General features: G+C 34.4%; 1 protein-coding gene across 2 annotated transcripts; it reads right to left on the bottom strand.

Moving 5' to 3' along the window:
* Nucleotides 1-797: 797 nt before the first annotated feature.
* On the bottom strand, nucleotides 798-15580 carry LOC106668142 (protein obstructor-E). 2 transcript variants are annotated; one of them, XM_014396620.2, is made up of 5 exons: nucleotides 15466-15580; nucleotides 13244-13456; nucleotides 10972-11160; nucleotides 10699-10909; nucleotides 798-1130 (listed from the first exon to the last, which is right to left on the bottom strand). In XM_014396620.2, exons 1-5 carry the CDS (start codon nucleotides 15563-15565, stop codon nucleotides 1076-1078), a joined length of 768 nt encoding a protein of 255 aa, XP_014252106.1. In that variant the 5' UTR covers nucleotides 15566-15580; the 3' UTR covers nucleotides 798-1075. The 2 variants fall into 2 exon arrangements, with proteins under 2 accessions (XP_014252106.1, XP_014252105.1); XM_014396619.2 differs by lacking the exon at nucleotides 798-1130 and adding an exon at nucleotides 10137-10340.
* Nucleotides 15581-16749: the final 1169 nt, after the last annotated feature.

Genomic DNA, 16749 nt, shown 5'->3' with positions numbered 1-16749 from the left:
AAAAGGGAAAAGGAAAATAAAAGGAAATCACAAAGGAAACATTTTCCCGAAGGTCTAGTATTCTTAAAATATTGGGCAAAATGCACGAGCTCAAACAGTATGTTTTGACCGAACCAGCCGAAAAATCCTTCGACTCCTATCTAACAAAATCTGTAGTTTTCCTTATGTCTTGCTGAATTGGCAAAACTCTACCCTCTTAACTTACTTGAAATGCTTCCATCGGTAGCTTTTCTTATTTCTGGAAGATTCCTCTCAATTCCAACTACGCCTATTCGTTTTTTATTTAATAACAGTTTGGCTTTTGGGGGTGGTGCAGTAGCAAATTGCTGAGGTAGAATTTCCCCTCAAAGCCAGTGTTCCTGAGCAAGTTGACAAACCTGTCGAATCTTCCTGCCAAGATCTTGCTCGATTTTGTGAAACCGAATGCACTGGGAGATTTCCTCTTATTTAGACAACATAGTATAGAGGAAATGACAAGCACATCAACCCTTCATCTTCTTGATCTGTGGTGCCCGGTGATGCCCATCAAATCCTGTGAGTGGTCCAAACCACCTCACCTACTACGTGTGAATTCTTTGCATTGTTGTCGTGTAGCTTAATGTTCCTAGCCCTGGTCACATGGTACTCGTATTCCAGTACGGAATTGTATAGTTGATTCTTCCATTACCAAAGGGCTGCTCTGTTGAGGTCATTACGTTTTGAACATCGCAAAAAATAGTGTCAAAACTCAAAAGTATATTACATATCTACAAATAAATAAACATATTGGCATAAGGATCATAGATTATAAGTATTAAAAAAAAACAGCTTGTTTATATTTATTTATTTTTTAACTTAAACATTTACAAACTATAGTTGACGTTCCTTATAAAAAACAAACATAAACTCTTATTACTTTTTTTGTTCATTTGTTTGTAGTCGATACGGTAATAAATTGTTATAAAGTCGTTTCCCTTTGTGTGAAAAACAAAATTATATGTAACCCTCTTCTTATGGATTTGGGCACAGGGCGTTGATTTAAGGCCCTACGCTTTGTTGTGGACTAGCAGCATGAGAATTGGCGACACTCATCTTTTCAAAGGCCTAATTTCCTCAGGGCTTTGAGGTCTACGTCCCCGTAATAATCCTCGCTGTAAAAAAAAATCATTCCAGTTAATAAACAGATACAGGTTCGAACAGTAGGTGCGTATGTTCAAAACAAATAAATTTATTTTACAAAATTATGTATTTCTCTGTTATGATTGTATAGTATAAAAAACTTAAAGAAGAAAGCAAAGAAAGTTTAGTAGAATAGTTTAAGACAGAATAAAAGAGATGGTGGTGTCCAGTAACCATGTACCTCAACCTTGCGTCAGATACGATAGTTCTAATTTCTTTCTGAGCTATTTGGCCCAATGGACAATCATAAAATCATAAGCTTTCGAGTGAGATAGCAACCTTCTCAGAAATCAAAAAACCGCGAAATTTTCGACATTTCTTCAGTCTTGGGCGTTTTTAACCAAGAATAACTAGTCTAAATTTGCTACAATTCGAGATCACAACCGTCTCTGCAAACCCGATAGTTTCCGGGATATAGCATTTCTGAATTTATCGATGTTTGCGAACTCAAAATTTTTGATCAATATTTTGTGTTTCTGTAGTAATTTCGATATTGTATGGATCCAGAAGAGGTTGAGGGGATCCATAGAGAAACCCCTCCCTCCTACGTATTTTCACATAAGTGAGGATTTTGTGAGCATCTCATTTATGCTATGGGCAAGTTCTTACATTCAAAGGGGTGTGTTTGTTTTGGCTCATTCTCGAATTATGAAGGATAAGCGAGAAAAAATTTCGAAGCTGCAGAAGTGGTTCTGATCTTAAATCTTAGCAAATTTAGTTTACTTTAAAACGTGCTCAACAGTTATGATGAAAAAAAAAACAAGGCATTCAGGGTTAAAATCGCCAAAAACTGAAGAAAGGTATAAAAATTCACGTATTGGAACCCCTCATTGGAATAAACAGGCAAAGAAAGGTTGTGGGAGGGTAAGAAGGAGAGAGACAGATAAAGGAGATAAGAAAGTGTGAGAGAAAGATAGAAAGAAAACTAGTTGATGTGCAGTTACATACACTGATTGTCACTAGAACGAACTATCACAAAACAAATCAGGAAAAAAGAGGGAAAGAGAAAGAACAAGACTGAATCAAAAGAGAGAAAAAAAATTAAATGTAAATATGTCAATGAGTTAAACGACTAAAGAGAGGGTTGAGAATGTGAGATGGAAACAGGGTGATGGTATGAAATAGGTATTAAATATAAAACAAGTTGACATACAAATGTTGTACGAGAGAGAGAGAGGGAGTGAGAGAGAGAGAGAGTGAAAGAAACAGCGATAGAAATATAAATAAATCTGGATTAAAAATTTTGTATATGTGTATGTGTGTTGAGTGAGAGAGAGGGAGAGAAAGAAAGATAAAATAAATGCAAGTGCAAGAAAAAAGATCATCAGATTGACGGATAAAACGACAAAAAGTTAGGTGGTATTTTTATAAAGAATGAGGGAGGGAGGGAGCGAGAGAGGGAGGGAGAGAGACAGACACACAGACAGAACGGTAGAAATACGCAAGTGCAAGAAAAAAGGACATCAGACTGGCAGATAAAAAGACAAAAAGTTTGGTGGATATTTTTAGAGAGAGGAGAGAGAGATAAAGTGCATGTGCAACAAACAAGATCATCAGACGATAGAAACTAAAAGTTTGATGGACAGACTTAGAAAAATGAGAGAGGGAGGGAGAGAATTTCAGTGAATTGAGTGAGAGGGAGAGAAAGAAAGAAAAGTGAAGAACAGCGAGAAAAGAAATAGATATTAAATAGATCGATAAGATTTATTAAAAGTTATAGAAAAAAATGAGTAGGGGATTGACAGTATTTGTTGTTTGAGGTATAACATAAATAGAAAAGTTTATGGATTGGTTAGATAGATCGGCAGACAGACTATTAGAAAATGAGAGATGACCAGAAAAAGATGCTTAAAAATAAAATTAGGAAAGAGAGAGTGGGAAAAACTAAAATTCAAATAGATTCACCTAAGAAGATAGATTGATAGGGAGAGAGATGAGATGAGTGAGATTTTTTTAATAAAATAAATAAAATTATAAAATAAAATTATTATAAAATAATAAAATTATTTTTCAACAGCTTGTCCGCTTGAGTCACATTGGGTCTTCATGAAAATTGCCTTACAGGCGTCAAGAAAGATTTAAATTTAATTCTGGCAGATTTTGGGATTTTAGGTGGGCGGTATGTTTTTTTTTTTTTTTTTTTTTTTTGCGAGTGTTCGCAAGAGCAGAGGTTATACCAATCCTCGGGGTGCCGTTGTTCTTGAAAAAAGCCCGTTCGAATGCAGGGCCGCTGGATTCGAACCCGGGACCTTTATTTTACAGTGATGAGCGCCGTGTCATCAACGCCTAGACCGTTGCGGCCACCGACGCCCCCACAGATTTTAGTTATGATGTTTGTTTATTATCATGACTAATTAGAATATATGGTTTACTTACTACTTTTTACTGTATTAAATGAGAAATTTAAGGCAATTGACGTCGTCTACGTCCATTATACAACTTACACAACATTAAGTAAAGTGATAATCATTTCTGAGTGTTTTACGTAAAAACTGTTTGATTTTGGATGTTGACATTTGTTCCAGAGCCCTTTTGCAATTGTGCAATACAATACAGATGATCCAATTGTAAGTATGCCAGCAGGTTTCACTTTTTCGGCCGAGGATCAAGTTATGCCAGACTGTCTTCATTTGTGTGAATATAAACATATTTTAGGAACGGACCGACTTAAAGAGACATTTGGGACAAGGTCTCGAGATGAAAAAGAGGACGAGAAGAAAAATTTCATATTGGGTAGGCTGTATTGCCTTCCTGCTTTATACGGTTGTAGTTAACTATCAAACAAATCAGGTCATGTTCGTGAATTGTTTCGCCCACTGATCAGTGAAGAACAAAAAGTAGTAATATTTTATCTATCATTCTTGAATTTATTATTATTTATTAACATGTGATTGGGTGTATTTTTAATAAATAGATTATGAATATTCCCAAGGGCGTCCTAGAAACCTTGAGTTGTTCGAATTATGAATATTTTACATCGTGGAATTTCGTAATTGTGAGAATTAAGGATTTGTTTTTCATCTAGCCGACCCGCCCGAGGCGGCCTTTCTTATCGGGGTGAAATCGGAAAGATTATTCCCTATTTTCTCTTTGCCGTTCTTCCTTTCCTCGACCTACATCACCTAACTATAGCCACAAGTATCCAAGCTTTACCTATAAAAGGACACTGTCGGAAAAAAAGTTTATAATTGCCCAACGAGTTGAAGACCCCGTGACACACTTAAGAAACCGATCCTGAATTTCAAACCCGATTTTTACCAAGATCCTCAACAGCATTTATAAAATATTTGAGTAGCAATCGAATAAAAATGATTTATCAGGATATTTTATCGTGAAACATAAGAGATAAATTAAGTGCGAAAATTCTTTGGCATAAATTCAATAAAATCTTAGCCGGCAAACAGATTTGAAAGTACGATGCGCTAGGCAATAGCCTATTTTGGATAAAATAATAATATTTTCTATGTGTCAACTTTCTTTTTACAAAACAATAATTTAAGTGAAGTTCACATCCTTAATAAACCTAAAACAACCTCCACTTTGATCAAACTTTCAAAGTCATGTCTTTAAACTGAAATTTGGAACAAACATCAGTTGTAAAAGTATTAATTGGTCTAGACAGTGATTAAAAGTGAGGAGAGAGAGAGAGAGAGAGAGAAAGAGAGAGAGAGAGAGAGATGGAAGGGAGATTATATTCTGTTAGAGTTAAACTGGCAACAAGGCAGGAAAAAGATTAAGAAAAGGACAGAAAGACAGAAAAAAACGAAAGGTATGCAAGAGTAATAGAAAAAGAAAAAGAGAGAGGGGGAAATGAAATTCTTAGAGAGATAAAACTGGCAACGAGGCAAAAAAAAAGTTAAGATAGAGGCATCAGCAGACATAAATAACCAGAAAGAGGGAGAAACAAAGAAAGAAAGAGAGAGCGAGAGAGAGTGAGAGATGAAAGGGAGATTATATTCTGAAGAGTTAAACTGGCAACAAGGCAGGAAAAAGATTAAGAAAGGGACAGAGAGACAGAAAAAAACGAAAGGTATGCAAGAGTAATAGAAAAAGAAAGTGAGAGGGGGGAAATGAAATTCTTCGAGAGATAAACTGGTAACGAGGCAATAAAAAAGTTAAGATAGAGGCATCAGCAGACATATATAACCAGAAAGAGGGTGAAACAAAGAAAGAAAGGGAGATTATATTCTGATAGAGTTAAACTGGCAACAAGGTAGGAAAAATATTAAGAGAGGGATAGAAAGACAGACATCACCAGACAGAAAAAAAGGAGATAGAGAGGGAGAGAAATGAAATTCTGAGAGAGATAAACTCGCAACGAGGCAAGAAAAAGTTAGTTATTAATTAAGTTAGACGCAGAGAGACAGTCATCAGCAGACATAAACAACCAGAAAGAGAGAGAGAGACAAAGAGATCAAAGGGAGGTTACATTCTGATAGAGTTAAACTAGCAACAAGGCCGAAAAAAGATTAAGAAAGGGACAGAGAGGCAGACATTAGCAGACGGAAAAAATAAACAACGAAAGTGAAGAATACACGGAAATATAATGTGATATGATATATTATGTGGGAATGATTAAACTGCTTCTGATCATATTCTAAAAATTTGAAATTTAAAGCATAAAACAATGCTTTGTTTGTGAAATCAGGCTGTTCTGTTAGTGAATAAATGTTGGGCGAAAATCTTAATTTGATTATCAGTATAGTTAGGTCTGGAATTTAAACTATAAAATAGTTTATTTAATTTTTATATCAAAAGTTTATTTATGTCTAATTTAGCACTGTGGACCGTTGGTTTTCCGGTATTATGTAAAATCAAAAAAGGGGGGAAAAATGACGACAATTTCCAAAGTTATATCATTTCAACGCAGCGGCGTTAAAGCCCGCTGTGATTTCATCAGTGTCCATTATGTAAACAATTATGGGCATTAAGGAATTTCAGTGTGGAATTGAAGGGGAAAAATCCACCGGGTCGCCCCCTACCCGGTAGGAGGACTGCCACCTGGCTGCCGCGTACCTCCGGGGGAAGATCATTTGCATAATCGATAAAGTAAAATAACAATATTCCGCCGACCTTGTCCAAAGCGGAATATCTGGGAAGGCCGGCTTTCCAAAAGACCCAAGTCCTTGGGTATGCCCAAAGGCGACGACTTTGACAGGAATTTTAATTGATTTTTATTTTGGAAAAATGCTTTCGCCCATCGCGACCCTCTGGCGGAATTCGTTCAACTTATCTAAATAGGACATCATAACATAATAATAATAATGTCACCTGCTCGTTTGTACCTGTCCATTCAGTTTAATAGTAGGCAAAGAAATGAAGTGAAAAAACTTTTAAAATTTTACTTTGTTTGTTTTAGAAACAACAATTTCACGCTTTTTCATAAATTAACAGCAAATTCGGTGCTAATATGAGAGAATTTTACTTCGCTAAGTACATTCAGTGAGATTGGGCAAAATCGTTTACTTGTTGAAAAAGTTGAAAAGAATTGTACTAAATATTACGAGAGTCGTAAAAATAAATACCATAAATTTAAATTTACAGGCATATTTAGCGGAAATGTGATGTGATAATGTCTCTTATTTCGCTGGTAAATTGGCAAAATTAGTCTCACATTAAACTACAATTTCATATTGTAAAACATCTATTTTTCAACAATATCTTTTCCTGCAAATCGTACATAATTTAAAGAATAAAAATGATCCTTTACTATCTTAAAAAAGGAGATTTCATACGAAAAAGAGATTTGGGAAGTGGAAAAAATTGGTGAGAAAATAAACCATTGAATTTTAACCATCTTCGAAACAGATTTCACATAGAAAAACAGATTTGGTTGAATTGGTGAAACCTCAAAAGAGGATAGATTGCACAAGAAAAAGAGATTTGGTTGGAAAAATAAACCAATGATTTTTAACCATCTTCGAAAAACAGATTTGGTGGAATTGGTGAAACCTCAAAAGAGAATAGATTGCACAAGAAAAAGAGATTTGGTTGGAAAAATAAACCAATGATTTTTAACCATCTTCGAAAAACAGATTTGGTGGAATTGGTGAAACCTCAAAAGAGAATAGATTGCACAAGAAAAAGAGATTTGGTGGGAAAAATAAACCAATGATTTTTAACCATCTTCCGATTTTAATGCACATTAGTGTAAAACTAATTTAACCTAAGAATCTTTTGCACAGTTTAAGTTAAGAACTCCTTTTACAACTGTACCATATTTGGTTGGTGAAGCGGCAAAAAAATGTTTATCTTTTATCCATCATGTCTTTCAAAACAAGATTTTTTTAAAACCTCAATGTTAAAAATATTTTTAAAACTTCAATCTGCTAAATGGCCAGAAGAAAAATGAACAGACTAAAAATTGAGCCATGACAAAACAAGTTTCAAGTTATCATTGGTGACGCGTCAAAAATTGGTTCTCTACCGTTTTTAATGCACATTAATGTTCATAAAAGCAAGTGATAAACTAATTTTACTTATGAATCTTTTACAAAGTTTAACTTAACAAGTCCTTTTTGCAACGAGAAGTACCATATTTCGTTCATAACGCGGCAAAAAAATGTTTATCTTTTATCCATCAAGTCTTTGAAACTAAGCTTTATTAAAACATCATATATTAAAAATATTTTTGAAAATTCAATCTGCTAAATGGCAATAAAAAAAGTGAACAGGCTAAAAACAGAGCCATGATAAAACAAGTTTTAATGTTTCGTTGGCGACGCGGCAAAAATTGGTTCACCTTCGATCATATTAACATAACGCTATGTCATATTTCTATCCACCGTTTTTAATGCACATTCATGTTCATAAAATCAAGCGATAAACTAATTTTACTTATGAATCTTTTACAAAGTTTAACTTAAGAAGTCCTTTTACAAAGAGAAGTACCATATTTCGTTGATAACGCGGCAAAAAATGTTTATCTTTTATCCATCATGTCTTTCAAACTAAGATTTGTTAAAACCTCAAATGTTAAAATATATTTAAAAGTACAATCTGGTAAATAGCCAGAAGAAAAATGAACAGACTAAAAATTAAGCCATGATGAAACAACTTTTAATGTTTCGTTGGCAGGGGGGCGTCGGTGGCCACAACGGTTTAGGCGTTGACACGGCACTCATCACTGTAAGGTAAAAGTCCAGGGTTCGAATCCACCGGCCCTGCATTCATTTCTTCAATAGCATTAATTAAAAACCATTGGAAAATATCAAAATTGACGAGAAAATTATTTCAACGCGGCGACAAGTTGGTAAAATAACTGTAAACCTTGATCATGTATCATAAAAAATCGTTGCACATGGGATTATATTTAATTATAAGGTTTCAAAGTAATCATGCAAAAATTGGCATATATTAACTTCTCATTAGGGTTTTACAATTACCCACCCTATAAGAAGTTGATGGGACCGGCGGATGGTGGACAACCTTTAAAATGGACTAGATTTAAAGTCAAATTTATGTTTGGCATAATACTGACATTTGTAGTAGAACGTACGAAAGAGAATCAAAACGAATGGCATTAGTTAAAAGAAACGCTAGGTTTGTGAGGCGTAAAATATTTTGCACCCACCGTTTTAGAAAAATTACGTGTTTTTATATTATTATATGCTTGTTTTAATAAACGATACATACTGTGAACTATAAAATCTAAATTAAATAAACAATAATTTTAACTGCTTGTTGAAAATGATGCAAACAAGGTTAACTGCGCAAAATGCAGTTATTTCAACACGACGCACCGTATTTCGTTGATGACGCAGGAAAACAGGGTGCAATTCGTGCAAATCATCAAGTCTGTCAAACTGACAATTTCAAACTATGATTTATTACAAAATAAGCCCCAAGGAATATCGAGTAATCTGGGATGAATGCGTGACTTCTGGCGACGGCATAAGATGTTTTTTTCTTGTTGTATTTAAATATAAAACCCTTTCAAAATAATATTAATATAATAAAATAAGCTACTTTCTTCTTGGAGTATTAGGTCTTTTTCTGCCTTCCCCGTTTAATAAAACTGTATTCGATATTTAATTTTAAATGACAGTTTTTCTAGCTCTGATAGCGAAACGGCAGGCGACAAAGCGAGTGAGAGGCGACTTTTTCGAAAGCGGGCCAGAAAGTGAAATGAGAACTGCCTTGTTAAACCAGTGTAGGACTGGATTGTTCCGAATCTCGTTATTTCTGTTTGGAAACCGTGGAACTTGACCGACCGTATGTCCAAAATGTGAACGAGTTACGTATCCTAAAGAAACTTTCTTTTAAATAACATAATTATACAAAAATTAAGAAAAAAACTGATGTAAAATATAATAAAATTAGGTACGATGATTTTTTTGCTCTATGAAATGGTTATCTGCATTGAATTTTTCTTGAATAATTAATTTATATTAACAGCAATATTTCAGTGTATTATTAATACTAATATTTTTTAAATTGACAATCGTTGTAAACCTTTAATATTTGATTTTGGAACAAGTTTTATTCTTCATAATATTTTTTTTGTTTTTGTAGCATTGAAAGAAAGATTTGTGAAAGTTATCAAAATGTCAGTAAGTTATTAATTCATTTTTATGTTTTAGTTTATAAATATATAAATCAGTCATTGTTATTGCTAAATATTATCATTCGTAACAATGCGTGGTAAAAAATTATTTATTAGTTAGTATGGGCAGATGCTGAGAAAACTGCATTCTCAGTTAGCATGCGCAGTCGTTGTGCATATCATAAAAAAGCATGCTTTTATAGTAAAGATCTGAACAGATAGAATTAAAGGCAAAGGCTGATCAAATAAAAGAAAAGGTAAGAAACAACTATTTTAATTATCAAAATAATAAAATTAAAATAATAATAATAATAATAAAGATACAATTTCAACAATGTACAGTTTGTTTAGTTGGCGTGTTTAACTAGGACGGGATTCGGGAGCGGGCGGAGGGGAAGGAAGGGTTGAAGGGATTTATTTAAATTATTGGAGGTTTTTTTTATTGTGTGATCAGTCTTGTAGGATGGTCTGTACTATTTATTGGTCCGGGTGCTGCTGCGGCCTGGGTGAAGCCTGCGGCCTGGGCTTGGATGAGCCCGATTTCGAGTTTCCTTGAGGCCTAGAGGCTCCGCCGTTTCCGAGGGCCAGCTCGCTCTTTCTGATGCTCTTCAGGTCCAGTTCGCCGTAGTAGTCTTCGCTGTAAGGGGGCGGGCAGGTAAGAGTTAGAGAGTGAGTGTGAGAGAGAGACGCAATAAAGAGCAAGGCATGCTTTGTTAATAGTCGAAAATAAGAAATATCAAGATGCATGAATTTCAGTGAACCTGTGCAGATTTTCCTTAATAAAGTTAAATAAATTACGACTTATCCATAGAAAATAGCAGAAGTCATTTGTTTGTGAAGCATTCACTGAAACTCTTCATGCAATGCGCAATACTCTGTTTTTTCTCGTTTTGATCTCAAGAGCAAGGCAATGCAATGATTTAAAAAAATTAAAAAAAGAATTATTCAATGCAAATGAGCTGTTATCATTCCACGAGATTTTAAGGAGAACTTACCATCCGGGAACGTCTTCGGGGTCTTCGCAGGAGCCGTTTCCTTCGGTATCACCGATTTTAAAGACGGTTCCGATGGGGCAGCCGTATTCCCTTGGCGTGCTGTCGAGACAGATGTAGTATTTTCTGCAGTCGTCGGGGTGGGCGTGTCTGGAGAAGGTTCCAGCAGCTGGGACCTCTGACGGAGTGGGGCAGTTGAAACCTCCTGCTACTTCTGCGAATTGATAACCAACGTCAGCCACTCCGAATTCGACTAGGGCGTCTTTCAATTTTTACCTTCGACTTTACAGTCGCTGACTTGGTCGGCCCACATGCAGACACGGGCGTCCTTGTCGTAGGCGAGACCGGGAGAACATTGGTACCTGGAGGCTTCTCCGTTCCAACAGTTCCAGAATGTGTCGCATTTGGCGTCGTCGGGGAAGATTCCGTACAATCTTGGGCAGTGGGGGGTCTGTACTGGTGGTTCTACAAAATAAAAACCAAATTACAAAAACTGAACAATTTCACATTTTAACCATATAAAAAAATTGAATAGTTTTCAAAATACCCTAACTATATTAGGTGTACTATTGTTTCTGTTTGTTTGTTCTTTTGTTAGTAGTTTAGTAGGTTTTTGCATTTATTCGATCATTGGTGTGATTGTGTGTGTGAGAGCAAAAGAGAGATAGAGAGAGAGTGAGAAATTTTGAGAGAACGAGAGATATTAAAAGAGAGAGAGAGAGAGAGAAAGAGAGAGAGAGAGAGAATAAGAGAAGGGAGAGGTTGCAAAAAAAATTGTGTAATATTTATTTTGATAATCTCTAGTTGTAAGTAAATCAGTTATAAATAATAAAGTAAGCAAATCAAGGATGAAGCCATGAAAGAAAAAAACCATTTTCTGATTTCGAGTTTCGGCTGTATTTAGGAAACGTCTCTATGGAGAACTCCTGAGGAAGGCGTTAAATACAGCTGAAAGCGCGACATGAGAAAATAACTTGGTTTTTTTACTTTCATGTGTCTATGAAGGTAAAATGTTTTTGTCTTCATGGGTCTACCCCCCCCCCCCATATTAAGTTTTATAAGACATTTTCATTTGTTTTCTCACTTTACATTTGTTGTTATTTTATATTGAAATATATTTTTTATTGTGTACTTTGATAATCTTGTTTTTACATATCAAAATACTAATTGCATAACCATTTATATTCCTGTCCTTATAATTTGTCTTGTAAAATGAAACGATTCTTTATTCGAAGAACAAACTACTCCAGGTTTCAAAACGAATTATTAACTTTGTAATTGTTTAACTGAATTGTTTCTTTGTCTGGAGTCAGACATGCTTTAATGATTTAATCGTCCGAACAATTATTGCAAAGGGAGCCAGGGATGTAAATTTGAATTTTAAAACAGTTCTCCGTCCCGTGTACGAATTTCGTAAAAGTGAAGGGAATTGCGGCCGGGAACAAGTGGCGAAATCCGATTTTCAAAGGATTGGAATATTTTAATCGTCACTCTATTTTTGAATGTTGGTCCTGATTCGCCAAGTCTCGCCGTTTATGACGGTTCAACCTGCTTCATTGTACGTTTATACTTCTTTTTTGTGGAAATTTTCTTTAAAGGGACCAAAAATTTGAGATATTTTTAAAAATTATTTTGTTAGAATTTACGTTTTTCTATGGAGTTCAATGGGTAGATACTGCGCCTTCACGACAGTCCGGTGTTGCGGGTTTAGTATCTTCTCCTTAAAGTGTACTTTGAGGTATTTGTAACAATTACAAACTTACATGGACAAAATTTTATTATTTTTGTGTTAAAAATTTTTTTTCAAACTGTACTTTTTCCCGTGAAAGGTCAAGGTCAAGTGATATATAAAAAAAACCGCCGTCGAAGACGGAACCCCGGGTGTCGAAAGTGTTGCCCAACTCACTTAAGACTTTCACCCCGTTGATGCAACCCCCTAGCCGTTTGAATCTTAGACGGCCGAAGAAAGGCTTTACAGCCTCTAGTAAAGACCGTAGAAGGGTAGAAAAGATTTTTTTTTAAATAAAGAAAGGAAGAAAAAGAGAGAGAGAAAGAAAAAAAACCGCTTTCACTTATGGCATCGGTAAAAGATTGTCTTTTATGTAATACCGGGGAGGGGTGAGGACCATACTTGAAGGTTGATTGGGTGTGGATTGGGTAATAAATGACGTAATCATCAATGGAAGGGGAGCCACACCTATACCAAGGTGACCGTTATTCTTTCCTTTCCTTATTCTTTAAACATCTTTCAGCTATAAAAAGAAAACTTCATTATTTATAATTATGGTGTTATGATTTTAATGGACAAAATGTAGACTGTATGGGTTTTAAACACTTTAGTAATAAATTTGGATAGATTAGTAGTGTATATCATAAATCATATGTTTTAAGCTGTTTGAATAAACTCTTTATGACTTCGTAAAGTTTTACCACTATTAATCTTTGCTATGTTTAACTTTTTAATTTAATTAAGAAACATTGTTAATTTATTTTTAAAGATTCAAAGTGATATTTGAACTTTAGTGTTTTTTAAGCGTAAAGTATTTACCGAGTTGTGTCCTGTCGCCACAGTCGACGTTGTGGAGGTAATCGCAGTTTTCTTTCAGGTACTTGGGGTCGGTGTCGTCGAAGGCGAGCCCATTGCCGCAAGTCTTAAGTTCGGCTTGGCCGTTATCACACTTCCAGTATTTATCGCAGGACAGGTGGTGAGGGTAGAAGCCGTAGTCGTCGGGACATTTGAAGTCCTCTTTTTGCGCAAGGCCTGTAAAAATGCAATACAAATATTGAAAGATTATTTTTTATATGATTATTAACTATTTATATTAATAGGCCCGGTTGTGCTCTCGTTAACATAGATTACAGATATTCAGGACGCCTTGTCGATTCTCATCCTTGTCTTTCACCGATCAACGTCAACGACCCGGCTTCCCATTCGAAAAAGACATTTGAAACAAAAGGCGGAACCTTCACGTCTCACCGGCGAGACGTGTCCCAGTTTTCAAATATGGAGAGAGCTTTTCTTGAGGAACTGTTGACCTTTTCGCTCAGGCGGACGTCAATGAACTACACTTGAGCAACATTAATTGAGCTTTTTTTTAAATCGTTCGGTTGGTCAATTAGGTCTATTATTTACCTGAAGTGTTTTTTTAAACAAAAAAAGAAATAACTCTATCATGATACATGATATAAACACAAGCCAAGCAGACTTATTGCATCACCGAAGTTTTTAAAACAAGCTCATTTCATCAAGATGAACTTGAAAGCTATCAGTATTAAATAAAAATTATACACTTAATCCGCATATTTGATTATTTAATTTTTATTCATTTTATATTTTATATAGTACAACCACATCCAGTCGATATTTTAAAATGATAAATGAAATGACTTCTAATTTTTTAGAAACTTCTACGTGAAATTTATCTGTTTGTTTTTTTCTGGTTGTTCTTTTTCTTACTGTTTGTTTTATTTTTGAACAAATAAATAAATACAGCTCCTAAGTTAAAATACGACAGAAAGAAGAATAAGATTGTAAATAAAATAATCTTAAAAAATCCAAGAGATTCCATCTTAAATGGATATTGAAAAGGTTTATTTTTTAATATTTGACTTGTTTACTTTAAAGAAAAAAACCAAGTTGACATTTATTCAGCCAGCGCAGGAGAATTCTTAGAGGGACTTAACTGGCAAAACGCCATGGGGCCCAAACTGGGCTGTAAAGCCACTTAATAAAAAAAAAATTATTTTGAATATTTCCAATTTTCCAATACACTAGGAAATTCCAATAAATCTTTTGTTTAATAATTTAAGAACGATAATTTTGTAATTTCGTAGTCTTTGTAAAATTGCAATGAATGGGATTTTTTTAAAAATTTTGTCAGGAGTTTTTTTACATGGCAGGAGGTGAAAAAAGGTAATAAATTGCAACCATAGAGTACAACGTTTTGTAGAACTGATTGACAATTATTTCCGTTTTGGGTCCGCTAGCCCTCGCTGGAACTAGCCAGAATTATTAAACAGGATAAATCATCGTGACTTCATGCACTCTCAAACCGATCAAAATTATGAACTTTAATAAATAGTTTCTACATTTGTGTTACATATATATATAAAAGAACGAATATTTTGCAGTATTATACAGAAAATAATTGAAGATATTGTCAATTTAAAAATTGATTTATATACTTTAATAATATGATTATGGCATTTCAGTTTTGTACTATCCAATGACGGATTTTTGGATTTTTTAAATTTTCTTTAGTGTTTATATGACTACTATTACACTTAGGCATACGTAATATGCTATTTTAAAAATCATTTTAAATTTTGAGATGTGTAATTTTCACTTTTATGTTAGTTTTAAGTGTTTGCAAAATCCACTTGGCACTGAATATATCTTTTTTTTTTAATTACACTTTATTCTTTTATATCCACAATAAAATAACACCATTTGCACACGTATTACGTAAAAAATAACTAATCCGTTGATCATTACTAAAATAATTGCGAAAAAAATTATGGTCGGTTTGAGTTTTCTTTGTCTGAGACAGTCCCAGACTTGTTGGGGAAAGTAATTCCTTCGTGCCTTTAATAGGACGCTATCGTTGGTAAAATAATCCATAGTCGGTACCTATTTTTACTTTCTAGGGACCGAAAGGTCGAGAACGGGTGACGAAACGTAGGGAGTGGTCCGTTTATGTAACGGGAAAACTTGAACGGCGACCAAGAAGAGTGCGTGATGTAACACGCTGCACTTGGGCTTTCACTCACCGGACGCTGCGAGGCCTAAGAGAACTAACGCCGCTGAAATTACCCTCATATCTTCACTTTCACTGGTAGACTGTAAGCGGAGGACCTCCGGGGTTGCCATATATATACCAACCCCCTTCCAACTGGCCGGACGGCCGATGAAGAGGGAGTCGTCCCTTCCTTCCTCTCCGGCCGTTCCTATTTCCTCTCTTTCTCCACGCCACTTTCGGTTTCCTTTTCCTACTTTCCTTCTTTTCTTCTGAGGGATCTTTCCCAGCGTTCCTGTTGATGAGGGTCGACCTTGTTTTTCAGAAAGGCAGATAATGATCTGGAAGGTCGAAAATGTACGACGCCAGCGGTCATTTTCCCTCTGTACTAACTGCAACAGTACTTACTCAGTGGATTTTATTTTTGTCAGACTATAGACAATAATAGACTTAATCAAACGAAGCTCGTCAATATAAACAAGATAAAGAAGCTACAAAATCGTCAGCATTTCCAAGTGAAACTTTATCCACTTAATTTTAACTTTTTCTTCATATAATATCAAGCTTAAGAATGCTTTATGCAGAAATTTTCATATTGAAAAGAACATTTTTAGCCGAATTTAGTATGATTGAGCAAAACCTAGAACCTAGAAAAAATGTACAAGTTATTTTTTTAACTTAAGTTCTAGTTTCAAATATTCCAATAATTTCTGGGGTTTTTAATTTCCTTAAGTTCGTTCAAAGTTAAGAAAATCAAATGTTTGTTGTTCCAATGGTATAAATTTTCATTAGTGGATTGATCGACTCAAATTGATATTATGAAATTGACGAAAGCAATTGCAAAATTTGCCAGAATAGTGGTAGCTGTTACAAAAATAATTGTTGAATCAAAAACCACAAAAGAATTTTCTCCTTGTTTATTCATAATTTAATCATAATATCAGCATTTATGTACATATTTACTTGATACAATATTTTCCGTTGTGAAAATCAAATAAACCATTGTTTTTTCACCATTCTTTCAATTTGATCATTTATTTGAATTTTAAAAATACGTAATATAATTTATGTAACAAATTCTAAAACAATCAAACTGCAACAATACTTGGATTTTATAAAATAATAAAACTATATAAAACTATATAAAATAATAGACTTATTCTTCTGCTTCTCAATTCTGACAAGATAAAGTTGCTAAAAAAATTCGCCAGTATTTCCAAGTAAAACATTATACACTTAAATTGAAACTTTTTCTTAAGTTTACTTTAGTAAAATATAATATCAATTTTACTATTTAAAAGAACATTTTTCACTGAAT

This window comes from Cimex lectularius, unplaced genomic scaffold, assembly GCF_000648675.2.
Source record: "Cimex lectularius strain Harlan isolate CLEC.00 unplaced genomic scaffold, Clec_2.1 scaffold55, whole genome shotgun sequence".
Taxonomy (NCBI): domain Eukaryota; kingdom Metazoa; phylum Arthropoda; class Insecta; order Hemiptera; family Cimicidae; genus Cimex; species Cimex lectularius.
Note: the sequence above shows the minus strand (reverse complement) of the source record. Positions and strands in the feature narration are given on the sequence as shown.

Excerpts from the sequence above, each read along its gene's own strand:
- LOC106668142 (XM_014396619.2), bottom strand. The coding sequence starts at position 15,565 with ATGGCAACCCCGGAGGTCCTCCGCTTACAGTCTACCAGTGAAAGTGAA. Across the intron at positions 13,457-15,465 it reads CTTAGGCCTCGCAGCGTCCG|GCCTTGCGCAAAAAGAGGAC; the intron begins GTGAGTGAAAGC and ends GCATTTTTACAG. Across the intron at positions 11,161-13,243 it reads TGGCGACAGGACACAACTCG|AACCACCAGTACAGACCCCC; the intron begins GTAAATACTTTA and ends TTTATTTTGTAG.